Source organism: Ranitomeya variabilis, chromosome 3 (assembly GCF_051348905.1).
Source record: "Ranitomeya variabilis isolate aRanVar5 chromosome 3, aRanVar5.hap1, whole genome shotgun sequence".
Lineage (NCBI taxonomy): Eukaryota > Metazoa > Chordata > Amphibia > Anura > Dendrobatidae > Ranitomeya > Ranitomeya variabilis.
In genome coordinates this window covers 754,550,534-754,569,788 of record NC_135234.1, presented here as the reverse complement: position 1 = coordinate 754,569,788, position 19,255 = coordinate 754,550,534, and the positions used below count along the sequence as shown (strand labels likewise).

The following is a 19,255-nucleotide window of genomic DNA, read 5'->3' as shown; positions in this document are numbered from 1 at the left end:
CCCCCTTCCCAGGCTATAAACATCGGCCCCCAGCCATCGGCTTTCCCTCTGCTGGTTAAGAAAATTGCACAGGAGCCCACGCCATTTTTTTTCCCAAAATATAAACTTTCATTAATTAAATACATGTACAGTAAGCTGCACACACTGTACTAATTTTATTTGTCACAGACATCTGTATATCTACCTATTCTATTTGTATTTACTGTATGTAATCCAACTCTTCTATCCAGTTGGCTCCTGCAGTGAATTTACAGTACATGGCAGATGAATTGCCGGCTTTTCTTCTATCTATCTATCTATCTATCTATCTATCTATCTATCTATCTATCTATCTATCTATCTATCCATGTAATATATATACAGTACATATATACATGTGGGTGCCACTGGCATATATACTGTATATCTATGCATTCTATGTATATATCTATAATATTCTAAACTGTCAATGTGATTTTACTGTATGCAGAACATGAATTACCGGCTTTTCAAAGGACACCGGTGGATAAAAATCGGACAGCACTCGCATGGTCGGAATGCTGTGCGATTTTTTTCTCGCATCCATAGGCTTGCATTGGCGAGTCTTGGCCGAGTCTCGGTGACAATCACAGCATGCTGCTATTTTACATGCACGACCGAATACGGCTGAGAAAATAATGGTGATGTGAGCTGCCCCATAGATTAACACTGGTCCGAGTGCTATGCAATGTTTTCTCGCATAGCACTTGCCCGTATTCTACGGTAGTGTGACGCTGGCCTAATTCTCAGGATCTGTATTATTCTGTATATATACACTACACAGTACCACTTCTACTGGCCTGTATACTGGGTGTAATTCTCAGTATCTGTATTAGGCAACGTTTACACTTTCAGTATCTGGTCAGTATTTTCTCTCAGTATTTGAAAGCCAAAACCAGGAGTGGGTGATAAATGCAGATGTGGTGATGTGCTTCTATTATACTTTTCCTTTGACTATTCCACTCCTGGTTTTGGCTTACAGATACTGATGTAAAATACTGACCAAATACTGAACGTGTGAATGTGGCCTTATTTAGTATACAAATACTGTACAGTACGACTTCACCTGTCCTATATACTGGGAGTAATCCTCAGTATCTGTATTATTCTGTATATATACACTGCACAGTACCACTTCTACTGTCCTAGTCACGAGGGTGTCCTGTCCCCCTGGAAGACCTGGAGTTAGACAGTCACGTTGGGTAATCAATCACAGGTCTTCTTTAGAGATGGTGTGTTTTATGTCCCATATTAAATGTATTACGTTTCCTCTGGTGCTGAAGAGGTTAAGGACCCCTTCTGTGCTGGTCAGAAACATGCTGCTCCATTTCAGCTGCTTCTGACCTGGTCATTACCTCTTCCTATAAAAACTGGTCAGACCTTCTTGTCCTTGCCGGTGAAAGATTTGTTTTCTTGTGCTGTGGTTGGAGTGGAGTTGTTGTAGTAGTGACCTGTGGTTTGCGGTAGTACGTATGTGTTTATCTCCTTGTCCCTGTTCCCATTTAGTTTATTCCTCCCTGTCCCTATCCTCCTCCCTATTGTTGGTTAGTGCTTTTGTATGATATAGGTTTTCTGTTATCCCGGTTTTGTCTTTGTGTCTTGTTTACCTTACACTTCTGTCCCATCCCTCATAGTATCATAGTTATTAAGGTTGAAGGAAGACTTTAAATCCATCTAGTTCAACCAATATCCTAACCTAACATGCCCTAACATGTTGATCCAGAGGAAGGCAAAAAGAAACATGTGGCAAAGAGTAAGCTCCACATTGGGGAAAAAAATTCCTTCCCAACTCCACATACGGCAATCAGACTAGTTCCCTGGATCAACGCCCTATCAAGGAATCTAGTGTACATAACTTGTAACATGGATTGATGGAGGGGAGAAATCGGGGTTTAACAGGAGCATAATAGGATTGGAGACTTGGGCCTCTCTACCTTCAGAACTGTCCCTGGGACAGAGATAGTTAGGATCCCAGTTCCAGGGACAGTTTGAGGCCCCCCTTCCATACCGAATACCGTCAGAGCGTGACAGTCTTGTATGTATACACTGCACTGTACCACTTATCCTGTCCAGTTGTCGAAGAGGCAGAGTTGGATTCCAAGAGGAACATTATTGGGAAATTATTTTCTACATTCCTATGGTAAAATAAAAATAAATCTTAAACAGCATGCTTAAATGGATTATCCCAAGTTTGAAAGTTATCACCTGTATTCTGGGGATCTGAACATTGTGATCTCCACAATCCCAAGAAAAGGAGCTCTGAAGAGCACCATGTAAATGGTGCTGTGGTGAGTGTTATAGTATGTGGGCTGCTGCAGTTTGTGTGCCAGGACTGATTTTTTTGTCCTAGTCTGGCCCTGGTGGTGATAGAAGCTTTGGTGTAGTGCTGCTGTCACTCACCCTGCTTCTATCACCATCACCTGATGACGTCTTGTTTCAGTGCAGAAAAAGAATCAGTGGGGGATGACAGCATCCTAGCACCCTATTAATGATCTGATTCACTTAGTTCCAGGCAGTTCCCTTTTGTAGAACGACTTTTGTCTTTTGGTCCATGAATTGCTGTCTGACCCACGTTCTCTTGAGATTCAGCTCATAGATAGATAGATGTACTGACATTTTCCTTTAGAAATGACTGGTATAATTCAGAACTCTAAGGGGCCAAATCAAGGAGACTGGCATTGAAGCTCTCTTGTGTTTTGAATTTTCTTCTATACTTTACACTACAGCTCTACTTTTTCAGATTGATTGCACCATCTCAGCAGGAACTCAGTGCCCCAAGAGCTTAATTCTATCATAACGACAAGACACATAAACTGATGGGAATAATCAATACAGGGGTCATGTATAAGTGGGCTACATTAATGACAGTACATACTGATATAATCTGGTCTCCTCTCTGCAGCTCCCCGCTCAGATCTGCAGGTCCGCCTGCGAGGATAAAAGAGATGAAAATTCCTTCTCCATCCTCTCCACCGACAATATTAAAGCCCAGTCCCGTGGAGCCTTTGTGCAGAATGACTTTCCGAGGTTCCCTGTAAAAATAATAATAATACAAAAAAATCCTTTTTTTCACTCCTTTTATTATTTTTTTCATGGAGAAACACCTTTTTACAAATAGAGGTATGAGAGGCTCACACTTCTCTTTCAGACTGTTTGTGATAGCCCCACCACAGTGAAGGCAACTGTGACCAGAAACATTAACCTTGAATCTGGGAATGTTTAGCTTGGAAAAAAGAAGGCTAAGAGGAGACATAATAGCTGTCTACAAATATCTGAAGGGCTGCCACAGTGTAGAAGGATCATCATTATTCTCATTTGCACATGGAAACACGAGAAGAAATGGAATGAAACCGAATGGGAGAAGATACAGATTAGATATTAGAAAAAATGTTTTTGACAGTGAGGGTGATCAATGAGTGGAACAGGCTGCCACGAGAGGTGGTGAGTTCTCCTTCAATGGAAGTCTTCAAACAGGAGCTGGACAGACATCTGTCTGAGATGGTTTAGTGACTCCCGCATTGAGCAGAGGGTTGGACACGATGATCCAGGACGTCAGTTCCAACTCTAACATTCTATGAGTCATAACCCCTAACTAAGGAGAGTAATCCCAGATGGATAGAAACCTCTAATTATGGAGACTGACTGCCTGCATATTTTCCGGCACATGTGCCCCAAAGAGCCTCGGGTGTAATCGCGATCAACCCGCGGCTGTTAACATGTAAAATGCCACTGTCGATATCTGACAGCGGCATTTAACATGGGTGCGCCGGAAGCGCATCACTAATCCCGCCCATCGGCACGCCCGTTACATCAACACAGGGCACCGATGGGTTGGCATGATGATTAATTCTGCTACACATAGCAGGTCTGTTTTTAAAAATATTTAAAAAATTAGAAAAATATAAAAAGTTCAAATCCCCCCATTTAATATAAAACAATAAAAAATACACATATTTGGTATCGCCGCATTCAAAATCGCCCAATCTATCAAAATATGTAAAGAATGAATCCGGTTGGTAAAATAACAGGCGATAAAAACATATCTACCCCAAAATGGTATCAATAAAAATGGCAGCTTAGCACACAAAAAATAAGCCCTCATCCAGCCCCAGATCCTGAAAAATGTAGACACTACAGCCTACATGTCTCGGAAAGTCTCGGAAAATGCAGCTTTCTTTTTTTTTTTTTTTACAAATTTTGGATTGTTTTTTCACCACTTACGTAAAAAAGAACCTATACAAGTTTGGTATCTGCAAACTCGTAATCACCTGAAGAATCTTAATGACGGGTCAGTTTTAGCATTTAGTGAACATGGTTAAAAAAAATATTGTGTAATTGCACTTTTTTACAGTTTCACCGCACTTTGATTTTTTTTTCCCGTTTTCCAGTTCCACGATATGGTAAAGTCAGTGAAGACAGAATGTTACATTACTGAGATAGGAGATTGTATGTAGATACAGGGGGGTGGGGGAAAGATATGGGCTCTGCCTCTGCCTCTAGCTTTCCCCCCTCCCATCTACATAGAACTTTATAGGCACTAACTGTCATCTCCTAACTCAGTTGCTTATGTTCATGTGTACTATTGATTTATGGAATAAAAATGAAAATGACAATTACCATTTAAATGTTTTGCCTATTTTTTCATTAATAATTGTCATGGTGTTAAGGAATTTAAAGGGGTTCTCCACTTTGGACAATTCATACTTATTAGATTAGTCCATTGACAATAATCAACATGCCCACCTTTCTAGGACTCCTCAATGATCAGCTGTAAGTTGTGGGAAAACCTGGCAATAAGTGTTCAATTTTCCTGCAGCGCCACCACAGGGGACACTAAGTACTACACCATATCCATATACATAAGTGGGTTGTCTGTGTAATTACTGTCTATTCTAGCTAAGAGATGAAAATGCCGAACAGAGGACGCCCCTGTAATAACTTGGAATTCCCTAATAGGAGACACAAAAATGGGTTTTCTAAAGCGGAGAAGGCCTTTAGGAAAGAAAATCAGAACACCCTGCATTCTGTCACTCAGACACTAGATGGCAGCAGTGCACCTCTGTATGTCTTTGAGTTTTATTACCGCGTGTCATTATATAGAGTAGGAGAGATTACAGCGCACTTCCTACTGACCGGCTTTTTAGAATAATTTTTTTTAGATTTTCAGGTTGTGTAAGGATGAAACAACAAATAAATTCAGTATTTTTCTATCTGAGTTCTAGCTCTATCCTCAGTGGATAAACCCTTAATTTTTCACACTGAAGCTTTTAGAGCAGAAATCAGGTCAGGAGATCATGAAATATTTAAAAAGCCAAAGAGATGAGTAATTTGAGGGTCATAAATGTTCTGGACAGAGTGTAATGGGCACTGGGTATTAACCTTTTTATAACAGTATATATACTGTGGCATGTAAAAGTTCGGGTACCCGTGGTCAAAATTACTTATTGTACTACAAACAGTTAAGCAAGTTGAAGGTGAAATAATCTCTAAACGGCCTAAAGTTAAATATGACACATTTCCTTTGTATTTTAGGAAAAAAACAACATATTTTGTCATTTTTTACATTTTAAAAAATGCAAAGAGGAAAATGGGTCAATTAAAAAGTTTGGACACCCTTGGAGTTTGTGTGCTCAGATAACTTTGACCAAGGTTTCAGAATTTAATTAGCTTGTTGGGTTATGGCTTGTTCACCATCATCGTTAGTAAAGGCCACGTGATGCAAATTCCCAGCTTTATAAAAACCCAGCCTCCTCTAACCTTGTGTCAAAAACCAGCAGCCAGGGGTTCCTCTGAAAATTAAAATGGCGGAGACCCATAAAGCAGCAATAGGCTAAAAGAAGATAGGAAAGGGCAACTGGAAAATGCTTTTTTCAATTCGAAATGCAGTTAACAAATGGCAGTTAACAGGTACAGTGGAGGTCAAGATAAGGTCTAGAAGACCAAGCAAAATTTCTGTGAGAGCTGTTCATAGGATCGCTAGAGAGGCAAATAAGAATCCCCGCTTGATTGCAAAAGATCTCCAGAAAGATTTAGCAATTTAGCAGACTCTGGAGTTGTGGTACATTGTTCTACTGTTCAGAGACACCTGCACAAATATGGACCTCATGTAAGAGTCATCAGAAGAAAACCTCTCCTGCGTCCTGACCATAAAATTCAGTGTCAGAAGTATACAAAAGAACATCTAAACAAGCCTGATTTGGGGAACAAGTCCTGTGGAACGATGAGGTAAAACAGAACTCTTTGGCCACAATGATCAAAGGTATGTGTGGAGAAAAAAAGGGCACAGAATTTCAGGAAAAGAACATCTCACCTACCATTAAAGGGGTATTCCTATCTCAAAGATCCTATTTCAATATGTACTAGGTGTAATATTAATAATATTAGTAATTACCTCCAATTAGATATTCTCTATTTTTTTCCAGTTGTATTGCTCTCCTCATCTATATGAGGAAAGCTTCCAGACAGGACGGTTATGCAGTCACTGCGCATGGAACTTGACCATTGATAATGCGCAGTGCAGGAGTTAGGTGGGCAGGCAGGGAGCTTCTGCGCAGGCTCTAACTATCCGTGCCACCGAGAACCCGGCAAGTGATATCTATAAACTCCTTACCAACTGCGCAAGCGTGACCAGGAAGGCCATAGTGACCGTAACCATGGATACACGAGTGACTGAGAAACCCTGCACAAGGGGTAAGGCAACTTTCACACTAGCGTTGTTTGCTGTACATCGGAATGCGTCGTTTTGGAGAAAAAACGCATCCTGCAAAGTTGCCCGCAGGATGCGTTTTTTCTCCATAGACTTGCATTAGCGACGCATTGCGACGTATGGCCACACGTCGCATCCGCCGTGCGACAGATGCGTCGTGTTTTGGTGGACCGTCGGCACAAAAAAAGTTACATGTAACGTTTTTTTGTGCGTCGTGTCCGCCATTTTCGACCGCGAATGCGCGGCCGAAACTCCGCCCCCTCTTCCCCGGACATTACAATGGGGCAGCGGATGCATTGAAAAACTGCATCCGCTGCCCCCGTTGTGCATTTATTTCACAGCATGCGTCGGTACGTCGGGCCGACGCATTGCGAAGGGCCCGTACCGACGCTAGTGTGAAAGTAGCCTAAGCAATACAACTAAAAAAAACTATAACGAATATCTAATTGTAGGTAATTACTATTATTATTAATATTACACCTAGTACATATTGAAATAGGACATTTGAGATGGGAATACCCCTTTAATCATGGGGTGGATCAATCATGCTTTGGGGTTGTGTTGCAGCGAGTGGCACAGGGAACATTTCACGGGTAGATGGAAGAATGGATTCAATGAAATTTCAACAAATTCTTGATGCAAACGTAACGCCATCTGTAAAAAAGCTGAAGGTGAAAAGAGGAAGAGGATGGCTTCTCCAAATGGATAATGATCCTGAACACATGTCAGAATCCACAATAGACCTCAAAAGACGCAAACTGAAGGTTTTACAATGGCCCTCACAGTCCCCTGATCTGAACATCATTGATAATCTGTGGCTAGACCTCAAAATAGCAGAGGAAGCAAGAAGACCCAGAAATCTCACAGAAGTGGAAGAATTCTCCAAGGAAGAATGGAGGAAAATCCCTCAAACAAGAATTGAATGACTCTTGTCTGGCTACAAAACGTTTACAAGCTGTGATACTTTCAAAAGGGGGCGCTACTAGGTACTAACCATGCAGGGTGCCCAACCTTTTGCACTGGCCTATTTTCCTTTTTGTAGTTTTTAAAATCTAAAAAATGACAATATATATTTTTTATCTATCAAAGTAGTGGGAACCATAAAATAGATAGTGCAAGCTCCCCGTTATGACAACCTTTGTAGGAAACTTGACTCCTATTTTGGAAAACCCCTGGACATTTCAGGAGAATCTGTAGGGTTCTTTTTTTGCCTATCTAAGAATGGATCTTGTACAGGATCAGAGGAAGACAACACAAAGGCTTAGCCACAAGTTCAATACAAGTTTCTATGATGAGGCCTAATTAATACAGGACCTTTGCAGCAAGTCCTCAATTCCTCTGCAGCACCCCCACAGGCTAAATTATGCATTACATCATATCTCCCAACCGTCCAAAATCCAAGTGGACATTTCTTGATTAGGGCAGGTGTTACGTTGTTCCATGAGCTATGTCCCAATTACAACTATAGCTGAGTCTTTATGACACAGATGCAGCTTGATGCATTGATGAAGTAGGATGAGTTTTGACACATCAGATATGATGATGTCATTAGATGCCGTGCTGTGCAAAGAGGCAAACAGCACAGACCGTAAAGACTCATTGTGGGAATGAGGCCGAGGTTTTTTTAGTTAGTGCACTATTATGAGTGTAAAGAAGGGGGACTATTGTGTAGGGGTGCTGTGGGGGTATCAGAGTGTGTGAGGGGAATAGAAGGGGCATCATAATGTGTGAGGAACATTTTGGAATCAGCAAAATGTGTGATAGCATAGGGGCATCAAAATGTGCCGTGCATAGAGGGGGCATTATAATGTGTCAAGTACTTTGAGGGGGCATCACAATGTGTGGGGGCATCATGTTTGAGGGGCATAGTAAGGTTACCATAATGTGTGAGGAGCACTGTGGGAGCATCATAATGTGTGTGGGGAAATTTGGGGGCATTATATTGTCTAATGGGTCACTGTGAAGGGCACTACATTGCATCATAAGTTGTGAGGGGTACTGTGGGGTATCTTAATACATGGTGGTTTGTGGGGGTATCATACTGTGAGGAACATCATAACATGTGTATGGGGGCTGTGATTGGCAAAATAATGTGTGAGGGGTACTGTGAGTCAACATAAATTATGGGGGGCATTACAAGGGCATCAGCCTGTGTGTTTGGGGGCACAGTGTGAGGCATCATAATTTGTAAAGGGCACTGTGAGGTATCATAAATTGTGAAGAGTATTGTTAGGGCATTGGCCTGTGTGTAGGGCAAGAGGGGAGACATCATGTATAGTGGGGGTCATTGTTTGAACATCAGCCTGTTTGGGGGGCACTGTGTGGGGCATCATAATGCGTGAAGGGCACTGTCAGGCATCATAAATTGTGAAGGGAATTGTGAGGGCATCAGCCTGTGTGTGGGCATCATAATGAGTGGGGGGCATTGTAAGGCATCATAAATGGGGAGGGGCATTGTTTGGGCAACAGCCTGTTTGAGAGGGACTGTGTGGGGCACTACATGGGCTTCATAAATTGTGAGAGCATCATACTGTGTGGCAGGCCATCATAAAGTTGTCGTACTGTGTGGGAGGCATTGCATTCCGTGGGGCCATGAAAGGGCTATTGTAATGAGTGGGAGCATAAGGAGTTTCACTAGGGTTAATATGCTAAGATGCGATGGGTATCCCAAACAGAGAGCTGGGACGTCACAGTCCTGAATACATATAAATCATGATTTCTTAAGATGGCGATTCTCACCTGGAAATTTCCGATTCTGGAAGCAGGCCTCCATGGAAATGAGGATATGGAGATGTGAGGAGGAAGCTTTTGTCACATTCTATCGGGGAATAAAGCCTCGGAGAGGAAGGTTTGTCCCCGAGTTTATTGACAGTGCTGTATACCGGCTCCGGAGACCTAAAAGAGAGGAAGGGCCGTTACAATAAAGCAAAAGAAATCCCCAAAAAGTGACTAAAGAAGCATTTACTACTACAGATGCCCCTCCAACCATCGGAGGCACTAATCCTGAGGTCGTCCTCCACTCTCAAATTGTTAAAAATTATTTTAGTGATATCTAAGTATTTATGCTTCTGTTCCAACCTTTAAAGCTGATACAGAAAGAGGAATGTAGCACCCAGAAACCCATCGATCAATGCAAGAAAATCCTTTAGCTACAAGGATTGACCATTGAGGTCAATGTAATGGGTATAAAATCTCTATGCAGTGAGCTCCCCCTAGTGGCAGCCTTCTCATGAAAAATCAGTCAGCTGGGTGCACCCAAAATAAGGCAACACACTTGGATCCCACCTTCTCTTTTGGAAATGCTGTGCTTGTCCCTTGTAATCTTTGGCAAAATCTGTCATTGGCAGCCATATTGGATGCAAACAATTTCATAAGGCTGCTTAACAAACATGGAAAGTCTTAAGTAAATGATCCCTACATGGGTATGTCTGGGAGGTTTTGCGGCCTCGCATATATGGGGCAAGGCCTTACATATTCAGCAGATATTCCCATTAGAGTTCAACTTTTAGACTGGTTGCTATGGGTAAAACCTTGACTTTCTTAGCAACCAATTAGAGTTCTTCTTTCATTTTTCCATAGCTGTTTTAGAAATGGAAGCTGAGCTCTGATTGGTTGCTAAGGACAACCAAGAGAGCTGATAGACAGTATTGATAAATGGGGCCTATGCCTCGCTACGAAGCCTGAGACCTATAGTGGAAGACTCAGGCTCTTTTAATAAAACCTTATTATTGGAGGGAAATAGGATCTAGCAAGGACACCAGAAAACAATACAAACATAACGTTGTGTCAGGTGGACGCCCCTTTAAATTGATTGTCACAGTTACAGAAAACACAATAGCCTGACAATAGAAACACATAACCTGGTTAAAATTAATATGGACTCTGGTTTATGGCCATGCATTGAAACCTCTTCCTAAACCATTACGACATGGAGCGCGACTGACATCGGCATTTAGGTGGCATGATGTCCGTGCCCACCATCTCCCCCTTTGTGCAACACAAATGCCAATGAGTAGCCATGGCAGGCAGTGGCCTGCTGAAACCACCTGTTGCCTCCATCTTAGTATACCAGGCTGTGAAGCTCAGCTACAGGCTGGGCTTCATTGCAGACGATGATTTTCACTATATACTGTACATCAACATTCAGTATTGCTGCATGTGTAAAAGTCAGATCTATCAAAAAATAACATTTCTTAACGTATAAGGCAAACGCTTCAAAAAGAAAAAAAAAACCTCCAAAATTGCCATTTTTGCACTTCCAAAAAATGCAATAAAAAACAGTAAAAAATGTCATATCTATCCAAAAAAGGGTGCGAACAAAAACTGCAGCTTAGCATGTAAAAAAACAAGCCCTCACCAAGTTCCATTGATGGAGAAACTATAAAAAAATTATGCATCTTGAAAAATGGCGACAAACCAATTTAATCAATTTTTTTCATAAATATTAGAATTGTTTTTTAAGCCACTAAAATAATAAAAAATAGTAAGTTTGGTATCGCCATAATTGTACCGACCTGGAGAATCAAGTTTCCGGAACATTTTTACTGGACAACATATGCCATAAAGTCAAAATAAAAACCCCCCAGAGTGAAATGTTTTTTTTTCGCTATTTCCCCCCACTTGGACCTTTTTGCCCGTTTTCAGCACATTATATGGTAAAGTGAATATTGCCTATGCATAAGGACAATTGTCCGAAACACGTAAGGTTTTCTACATCTTATTTCTTCCTTCCCTTTTTTTTGTTTACTATGCTGTTTTAATACATTTTAATACTTTTTTTATATTTTAATTTTTCGTTGGTGCTGGAATTTTTTCCTTGTATTTTCTCGCTCAGGTATCGCATGTGCTAAGAAGACAGAGAACTTAATTTCTTCATCTGCATCATCTGTGTCCGCGTAAGTCGGACTGCACTCGGATGCTTTGCTAGAAGTTTTTTCTTTAACCTTTCTGCATGCTACGTCTACGTACACATAGCAAAAAATATATAATTGCAAAAAAAGATAAAGAACACGGCCTTGCTCCTTGTGTCTGAACCTATAATAAAATGCACACAGCAGTTTGGGAATAAATTGCCCTCACGAAATTGCTAGGGATGAGACATAATTCTATGAGCCATGAAATCAAGGAGGATTTCTGCTGAGATCCACGAATCTGCAGTACACGGACATAGTACATGCAAATCAGGGCTTGCAGAACATAGAGCAAGCAGTGTACAAGCAATAAATGTTGCGTTCCAGACCATATTCATATTTTACTCGCCTTGTCAGTTACGTTTTTTGACCTTTATCCATACTTACCAACACTCCCAGAATATCCAGGAGGCTCCTGTTAAAAGAAAAGTCCTCTCAGACTCAATGGAGAATTGGTAAGTTTCCAGGATGGTGGCAACTCTCTGAGACCTCCCAAAGGTTGTGGAGGAGGTCTGTAAAAAATGTGGAGGGGGAGTGAAAGACGCATGAATGGGTGTGGTACAAAGAGTGCCACATGCAAAGTCCTCCCAAAGGGGAACAAAGCGTGCTACAAGCAGAGTCCTCCCAAAGGTGTACAAAGCGTGCCACACACAGAGTCCTCCCAAAGGGGAACAAAGCGTGCCACACAGAGAGTTCTCCCAAAGGGGTACAAAGCGTGCCACACACAGTTTTCATCCCCAAAACTAACACCTGCATCAAATTAGATCAACTCGTTATTCTGCATCTAAAAAGGAGTGATCACACCTTGGAGAGCTGCTGCACCAAGTGGACTGACATGAATCATGGCTCCAACACGAGAGATGTCAATTGAAACAAAGGAGAGGATTATCAAACTCTTAAAAGAGGGTAAATCATCACGCAATGTTGCAAAAGATGTTGGTTGTTCACAGTCAGCTGTGTCTAAAATCTGGACCAACTACAAACAAAATGGGAAGGTTGCTAAAGGCAAACATACTGGTAGACCAAGAAAGACATCAAAGCGACAAGACCAGAAACTTAAAGCAATATGTCTCCAAAACAGGAAATGCACAATAAAACAAATGAGGAAGGAATGGGTGGAAACTGGAGTCAACGTCTGTGACCGAACTGTAAGAAACCGCCTAAAGGAAATGGGATTTACATACAGAAAAGCTAATCGAAAGCCATCATTAACACCTAAACAGAAAAAAACAAGGTCACAATGGGCTAAGGAAAAGCAATCGTGGACTGTGGATGACTGGATGAAAGTCATTCAGTGATGAATCACGAATCTGCATTGGGCTAGGTGATGATGCTGGAACTTTTGTTTGGTGCCGTTCCAATGAGATTTATAAAGATGACTGCCTGACGAGAACACGCAAATTTCCACAGTCATTGATGATATGGGGCTGCATGTCAGGTGAAGGCACTGGGGAGATGGCTGTCATTACATCTTCAATAAATGCATGAGTTTATGTTGATATTTTGGACACTTTTCTTATCCCATCAATTGAAAGGATGTTTGAGGTTGAGGAAATCATTTTTCAAGATGATAATGCATCCTGCCATAGAGCGAAAACTGTGAAAACATTCCTTGAAAATAGACACATAAGGTCAATGTCATGGCCTGCAAATAGTCCGGACCTCAATCCAATTGAAAATCTTTGGTGGAAGTTGAAGAAAATGGTCCATGACAAGGCTTTGTTTTTCATGATTCCATAATTTTTTCCCCGCATAATTGAGTGAGTCCATAATTTTTTCCCTCTGCTTGTTCTAAAAACGTAACCATTAATGACTACCACATTTTTTGTTCTTGATTTCTTTTAGTGTTTCTCAAAGCCATAAAGTTGCCATCTGAAATGACTTTAGTTTTGTGCCATGTCTGTGATCTGCTTTTTTTTCTACAAAATTAAACAACTGAATGAACATCCTCCAAGGCCGGTGATTCCATAATTTTTGCCAGGGGTCGTATAACTTTCTTTTAACAGATGAGACTCCATAACAGATGACATTTAGGACCCCCTCTCATCTAGCAATGGAGAACGACTACTAAGGATGTCTTTCTTTTTGGAGTGATGAGCCTTTTGATTTCAGTGGAAATTGTGTAAAGCTTAGTTCCCCTGAGGAGGTACTGCAAGCAAATTAATCACATAAAGTAGGAGCACAGTACTACCTTTTTCCCCAAAAATGTCCAAAGTAAATAAGCAAGTCCTATTGGAAATGAGTCTCTTGGCAAAACACAGATATAGTCAATTTCACGTACTACATTGCACAGTTGTAAAAATAATAGATAAATTCAGGGAGATAACAATGCAAAGAAGAAATGTCCTGATAGCAAAATGGTTCCAGTAAACACATCAACTACTATTACTTAAAAGATTATCACATTAATATTCACTGGCAACAAATAACAAAATTTTATCACATCTAAATATTTGTATTCATAAAGAGAATAAAAAGTTACTGAAAAAACATACAAAAAACAAACTGCCATACTTCATCATTCCGGGAGATGGCAATACATACTCAATATTCTGACACATAATAAAGAAAATCCCTTTAATTATTGATATAATTTTTAAATCAATACAACTATGAAAACACATTATAGATATTTAATTTTATTATTGATCATGATTTTCATTTTTATAGAGGATATATACGGTAATAGTATGCAACACTAGGTTCCATTACTGCAAAAAGTATTACAAAAAGGTCAGAGCTCATTAAAATATTTTATTCAACTGATTTTTCCCCTGAAGATGTTTTATTCTTGTAGTTAAATTTTGGTACACAGGGACAACATTATAGCAGTTATATTCTTGTACATAGGGGCAGTATTATAGCAGTTATATTCTTGTACATAGGGAGCAGTATTATAGTACGGTAGTTATATTCTTGTACATAGGAGGCAGTATTATATCAGTTATATTCTTGTACATAGGGGCAGTATTATAGTAGCTATATTCTTGTACATAGGGACAGTATTATAGTAGTTATATTCTTGTACATAGGGGCAGTATTATAGTAGTTATATTCTTGTACATAGGGGCAGTATTATAGTAGTTATATTCTTCTACATAGGGGCAGTATTATAGTAGTTATATTCTTGTACATAGGAGCAGTATTATAGTAGTTATATTCTTGTACATAGGAGGCAGTATTATATCAGTTATATTCTTGTACATAGGGGCAGTATTATAGTAGCTATATTCTTGTACATAGGGGCAGTATTATAGTAGTTATATTCTTGTACATAGGGGCAGTATTATAGTAGTTATATTCTTGTACATAGGGGCAGTATTATAGTAGTTATATTCTTCTACACAGGGGCAGTATTATAGTAGTTATATTCTTGTACATAGGAGGCAGTATTATAGCAGTTATATTCTTGTACATAGGGGCAGTATTATAGTAGTTATATTCTTGTACATAGGGGCAGTACTATAGTAGTTATATTCTTGTACATAGGGGCAGTATTATAGTAGTAATATTCTTGTACATAGGGGCAGTATTATAGTAGTTATATTCTTGTACATAGGGGCAGTATTATAGTAGTTATATTCTTGTACATAGGGGCAGTATTATATTAGTTATATTCTTGTACATAGGGGCAGTATTATAGTAGTTATATTCTTGTACATAGGAGCAGTATTATAGTAGTTATATTCTTGAACATAGGAGGCAGTATTATAGCAGTTATATTCTTTTACATAGGGGCAGTATTATAGTAGTTATATTCTTGTACATAGGGGCAGTATTATAGTAGCTATATTCTTGTACATAGGGACAGTATTATAGTAGTAATATTCTTGTACATAGGGGCAGTATTATAGTAGTTATATTCTTGTACATAGGGGCAGTATTATAGTAGTTATATTCTTGTACATAGGGGCAGTATTATAGTAGTTATATTCTTGTACATAGGAACAGTATTATAGTAGTTATATTCTTCTACATAGGGGCAGTATTATAGTAGTTATATTCTTGTACATAGGGGCAGTATTATAGTAGTTATATTCTTGTACATAGGGGCAGTATTATAGTAGTAATATTCTTGTACATAGGGGCAGTATTATAGTAGTTATATTCTTGTACATAGGGGCAGTATTATAGTAGTTATATTCTTGTACATAGGGGCAGTATTATATTAGTTATATTCTTGTACATAGGAGCAGTATTATAGTAGTTATATTCTTGTACATAGGAGCAGTATTAGAGTAGTTATATTCTTGTACATAGGGGCAGTATTATAGTAGTTATATTCTTGTACTTAGGGGCAGTATTACAGTAGTTATATTCTTGTACATAGGGACAGTATTATAGTAGTAAAATTCTTGTACATAGAGGCAGTATTATAGTAGTTATATTTTTGTACATAGGGGCAGTATTATAGTAGTTATATTTTTGCACATAGGGGCAGTACAACCCGTGGCAAAAATGATGGAATCACCGGCCTTGGAGGATGTTCATTCAGTTGTTTAATTTTGTAGAAAAAAAGCATATCACAGACATGGCACAAAACTAAAGTAATTTCAAATGGCAACTTTCTGGCTTTAATAAACACTAATAATAACTTTAATAAACAGAAATCAAGAACAAAAATTGTGGTAGTGGGTAATGGTTACTTTTTTAGAACAAGCATAGGGGAAAAATTATGGAATCACTCAATTCTGTAGAAAAAATTATGGAATCACCCTGTAAATTTTCATTCCCAAAAATAACACCTGAATCAAATTAGATCTGCTCATTAGTCTGCATCTAAAAAGGAGTGATACTGATCACACCGTGGAGAGCTGTTGCACCAAGTGGACTGACATGAATCATGGCTCCAACACGGGAGATGTCAATTGAAACAAAGGAGAGGATTATCAAACTCTTAAAAGAGGGTAAATCATCACGCAATGTTGAAAAAGATGTTGGTTGTTCACAGTCAGCTGTGTCTAAAATCTGGACCAAATACAAACAACATGGGAAGGTTGTTAAAGGCAAACATACTGGTAGACCAAGGAAGACATCAAAGCGACAAGACTGGAAACTTAAAACAACATGTCTCCAAAACAGGAAATGCACAACAAAACAAATGAGGAAGGAATGGGAGGAAACTGGAGTCAATGTCTGTGACCGAAGTGTAAGAAACCGCCTTACGGAAATGGGATTTACATACACAAAAGCTAAAGGAAAGCCATCATTAACACCTAAACAGAAAAAACACAAGGTTGCGATTGGCTAAGGAAAAGCAGTCGTGGACTGTGGATGACTGGATGAAAGTCATATTCAGTGATGAATCGCGAATCTGCATTGGGCATAGTGATGATGCTGGAACTTTTGTTTGGTGCCATTCCAATGAGATTTATAAAGATGACTGCCTGAACAGAACATGCAAATTTCCACAGTCATTGATGATATGGGGCTGCATGTCAGGTGAAGGCACTGGGGAGATGGCTGTCATTACATCTTCAATAACTGCACAAGTTTATGTTGATATTTTGGACACTTTTCTTATCCCATCAATAGAAAGGATGTTTGGGGATGATGAAATCATTTTTCAAGATGATAATGCATCCTGCCATAGAGCAAAAACTGTGCAAACATTCCTTGAAAAAAGACACATAAGGTCAATGTAATGGCCTGCAAATAGTCCAGAGCTCAATCCAATTGAAAATCTTTGGTGGAAGTTGAAGAAAATGGTCCATGACAAGGCTCCAACCTGCAAAGCTGATCTGGCAACAGGAACCAGAGAATGTTGGAGCCAGATTGATGACGAGTACTGTGTGACCCTCATTAAGTCCAGGCCCCAGGGACTGCAAGCTGTTAGAAAAGCCAGAGGTGGTGCAACAAAATACTAGTGATATGTTGGAGTGTTTTTTTGTTTGTTTTTCATGTTTTCATAATTTTTTCCTCAGAATTGAGTGATTCCATAATTATTACCATATGCTTGGTTAAAAAAAGTAACCATTACTGACTACCACATTTTTTTGCTCTTGATTTCTTTTAGTGTTTCTTAAAGCCAGAAAGTTGTTATTTAAAATGACTTTAGTTTTGTGCCATGTCTGTGATCTGCTTTTTTCTACAAAATTAAACAACTGAATGAGCATCCTCCAACACCGGTGATTCCATAATTTTTGCCAGGGGTTTTATTCTAACAGTTATATTCTTGTACATAGGGGCAGTATTATAGTAGTTATATTCTTGTACATAGCGGCAATATTATAGTAGTTATATTCTTGTACATAGGGGCAGTATTATAGTAGTTATATTCTTGTACATAGGGGGCAGTATTATAGTAGTTATATTCTTGTACATAGGAGCAGTATTATAGTAGTTATATTCCTGTACATAGGGGCAGTATTATAGTAGTTATATTCTTGTACATAGGAGCAGTAGTATAGTAGTTATATTCTTGTACGTAGGAGCAGTATTATAGTAGTTATATTATTGTACATTGGGGCAGTATTATAGTAGTTATCTTCTTGTACATAGGAGCAGTATTATAGTAGTTATATTCTTGTACGTAGGAGCAGTATTATAGTAGTTATATTCTTGTACATTGGTGCAGTATTATAGTAGCTATATTCTTGTACATAGGAGCAGTATTATAGTAGTTATATTCTTGTACATAGGAGCAGTATTATAGTAGTTATATTCTTGTACATAGGGGGCAGTATTATAGTAGTTATATTCTTGTACATTGGTGCAGTATTATAGTAGTTATATTCTTGTACATTGGGGCAGTATTATAGTAGTTATATTCTTGTACATAGGAGCAGTATTATCGTAGTTATATTCTTGTACATAGGAGCAGTATTATAGTACTTATATTCTTGTACATAGGGGCAGTATTATAGTAGTTATATTCTTGTACATAGGAGCAGTATTATAGTAGTTATATTCTTGTATATAGGAGCAGTATTATAGTAGTTATATTCTTGTACATAGGAGCAGTATTATAGTAGTTATATTCTTGTACATAGGAGCAGTATTATAGTAGTTATATTCTTTTACATTGGTGCAGTATTATAGTAGTTATATTCTTGTACATAGGAGCAGTAATATAGTAGTTATATTGTTGTACATAGGAGCAGTATTATAGTAGTTATATTCTTGTACATAGGGGCAGTATTATAGTAGTTATATTCTTGTACATAGGAGCAGTATTATAGTAGTTATATTCTTGTACATAGGAGCAGTATTATAGTACTTATATTCTTGTACATAGGGGCAGTATTATAGTAGTTATATTCTTGTACATAGGAGCAGTATTATAGTAGTTATATTCTTGTACATAGGAGCAGTATTATAGTACTTATATTCTTGTACATAGGGGCAGTATTATAGTAGTTATATTCTTGTACATAGGAGCAGTATTATAGTAGTTATATTCTTGTATATAGGAGCAGTATTATAGTAGTTATATTCTTGTACATAGAGAGCAGTATTATAGTACTTATATTCTTGTACATAGGGGCAGTATTATAGTAGTTATATTCTTGTACATAGGAGCAGTATTATAGTAGTTATATTCCTGTACATAGGGGGCAGTATTATAGTACTTATATTCTTGTACATAGGGGCAGTATTATAGTAGTTATATTCTTGTACA

The 19,255-nt window shown here is 38.8% G+C and overlaps 1 protein-coding gene across 14 annotated transcripts in view; it reads right to left on the bottom strand.

Moving 5' to 3' along the window:
* Positions 1-19,255, bottom strand: part of DLG2 (discs large MAGUK scaffold protein 2) — a 1,278,757-nt gene that overhangs the window by 257,688 nt on the left and 1,001,814 nt on the right. For 13 of the 14 annotated variants that reach the window (XM_077298627.1, XM_077298628.1, XM_077298639.1 and 10 more), the window contains 2 exons: positions 9,464-9,619; positions 2,894-3,050 (listed from right to left, as the gene is read on the bottom strand). In XM_077298627.1, coding sequence (XP_077154742.1) covers positions 2,894-3,050; positions 9,464-9,619 — 313 coding nt within the window. Of the gene's footprint in view, positions 1-2,893; positions 3,051-9,463; positions 9,620-10,009; positions 10,148-19,255 lie in introns of those variants that run through there. The other variant, XM_077298641.1, reaches the window with a different exon arrangement.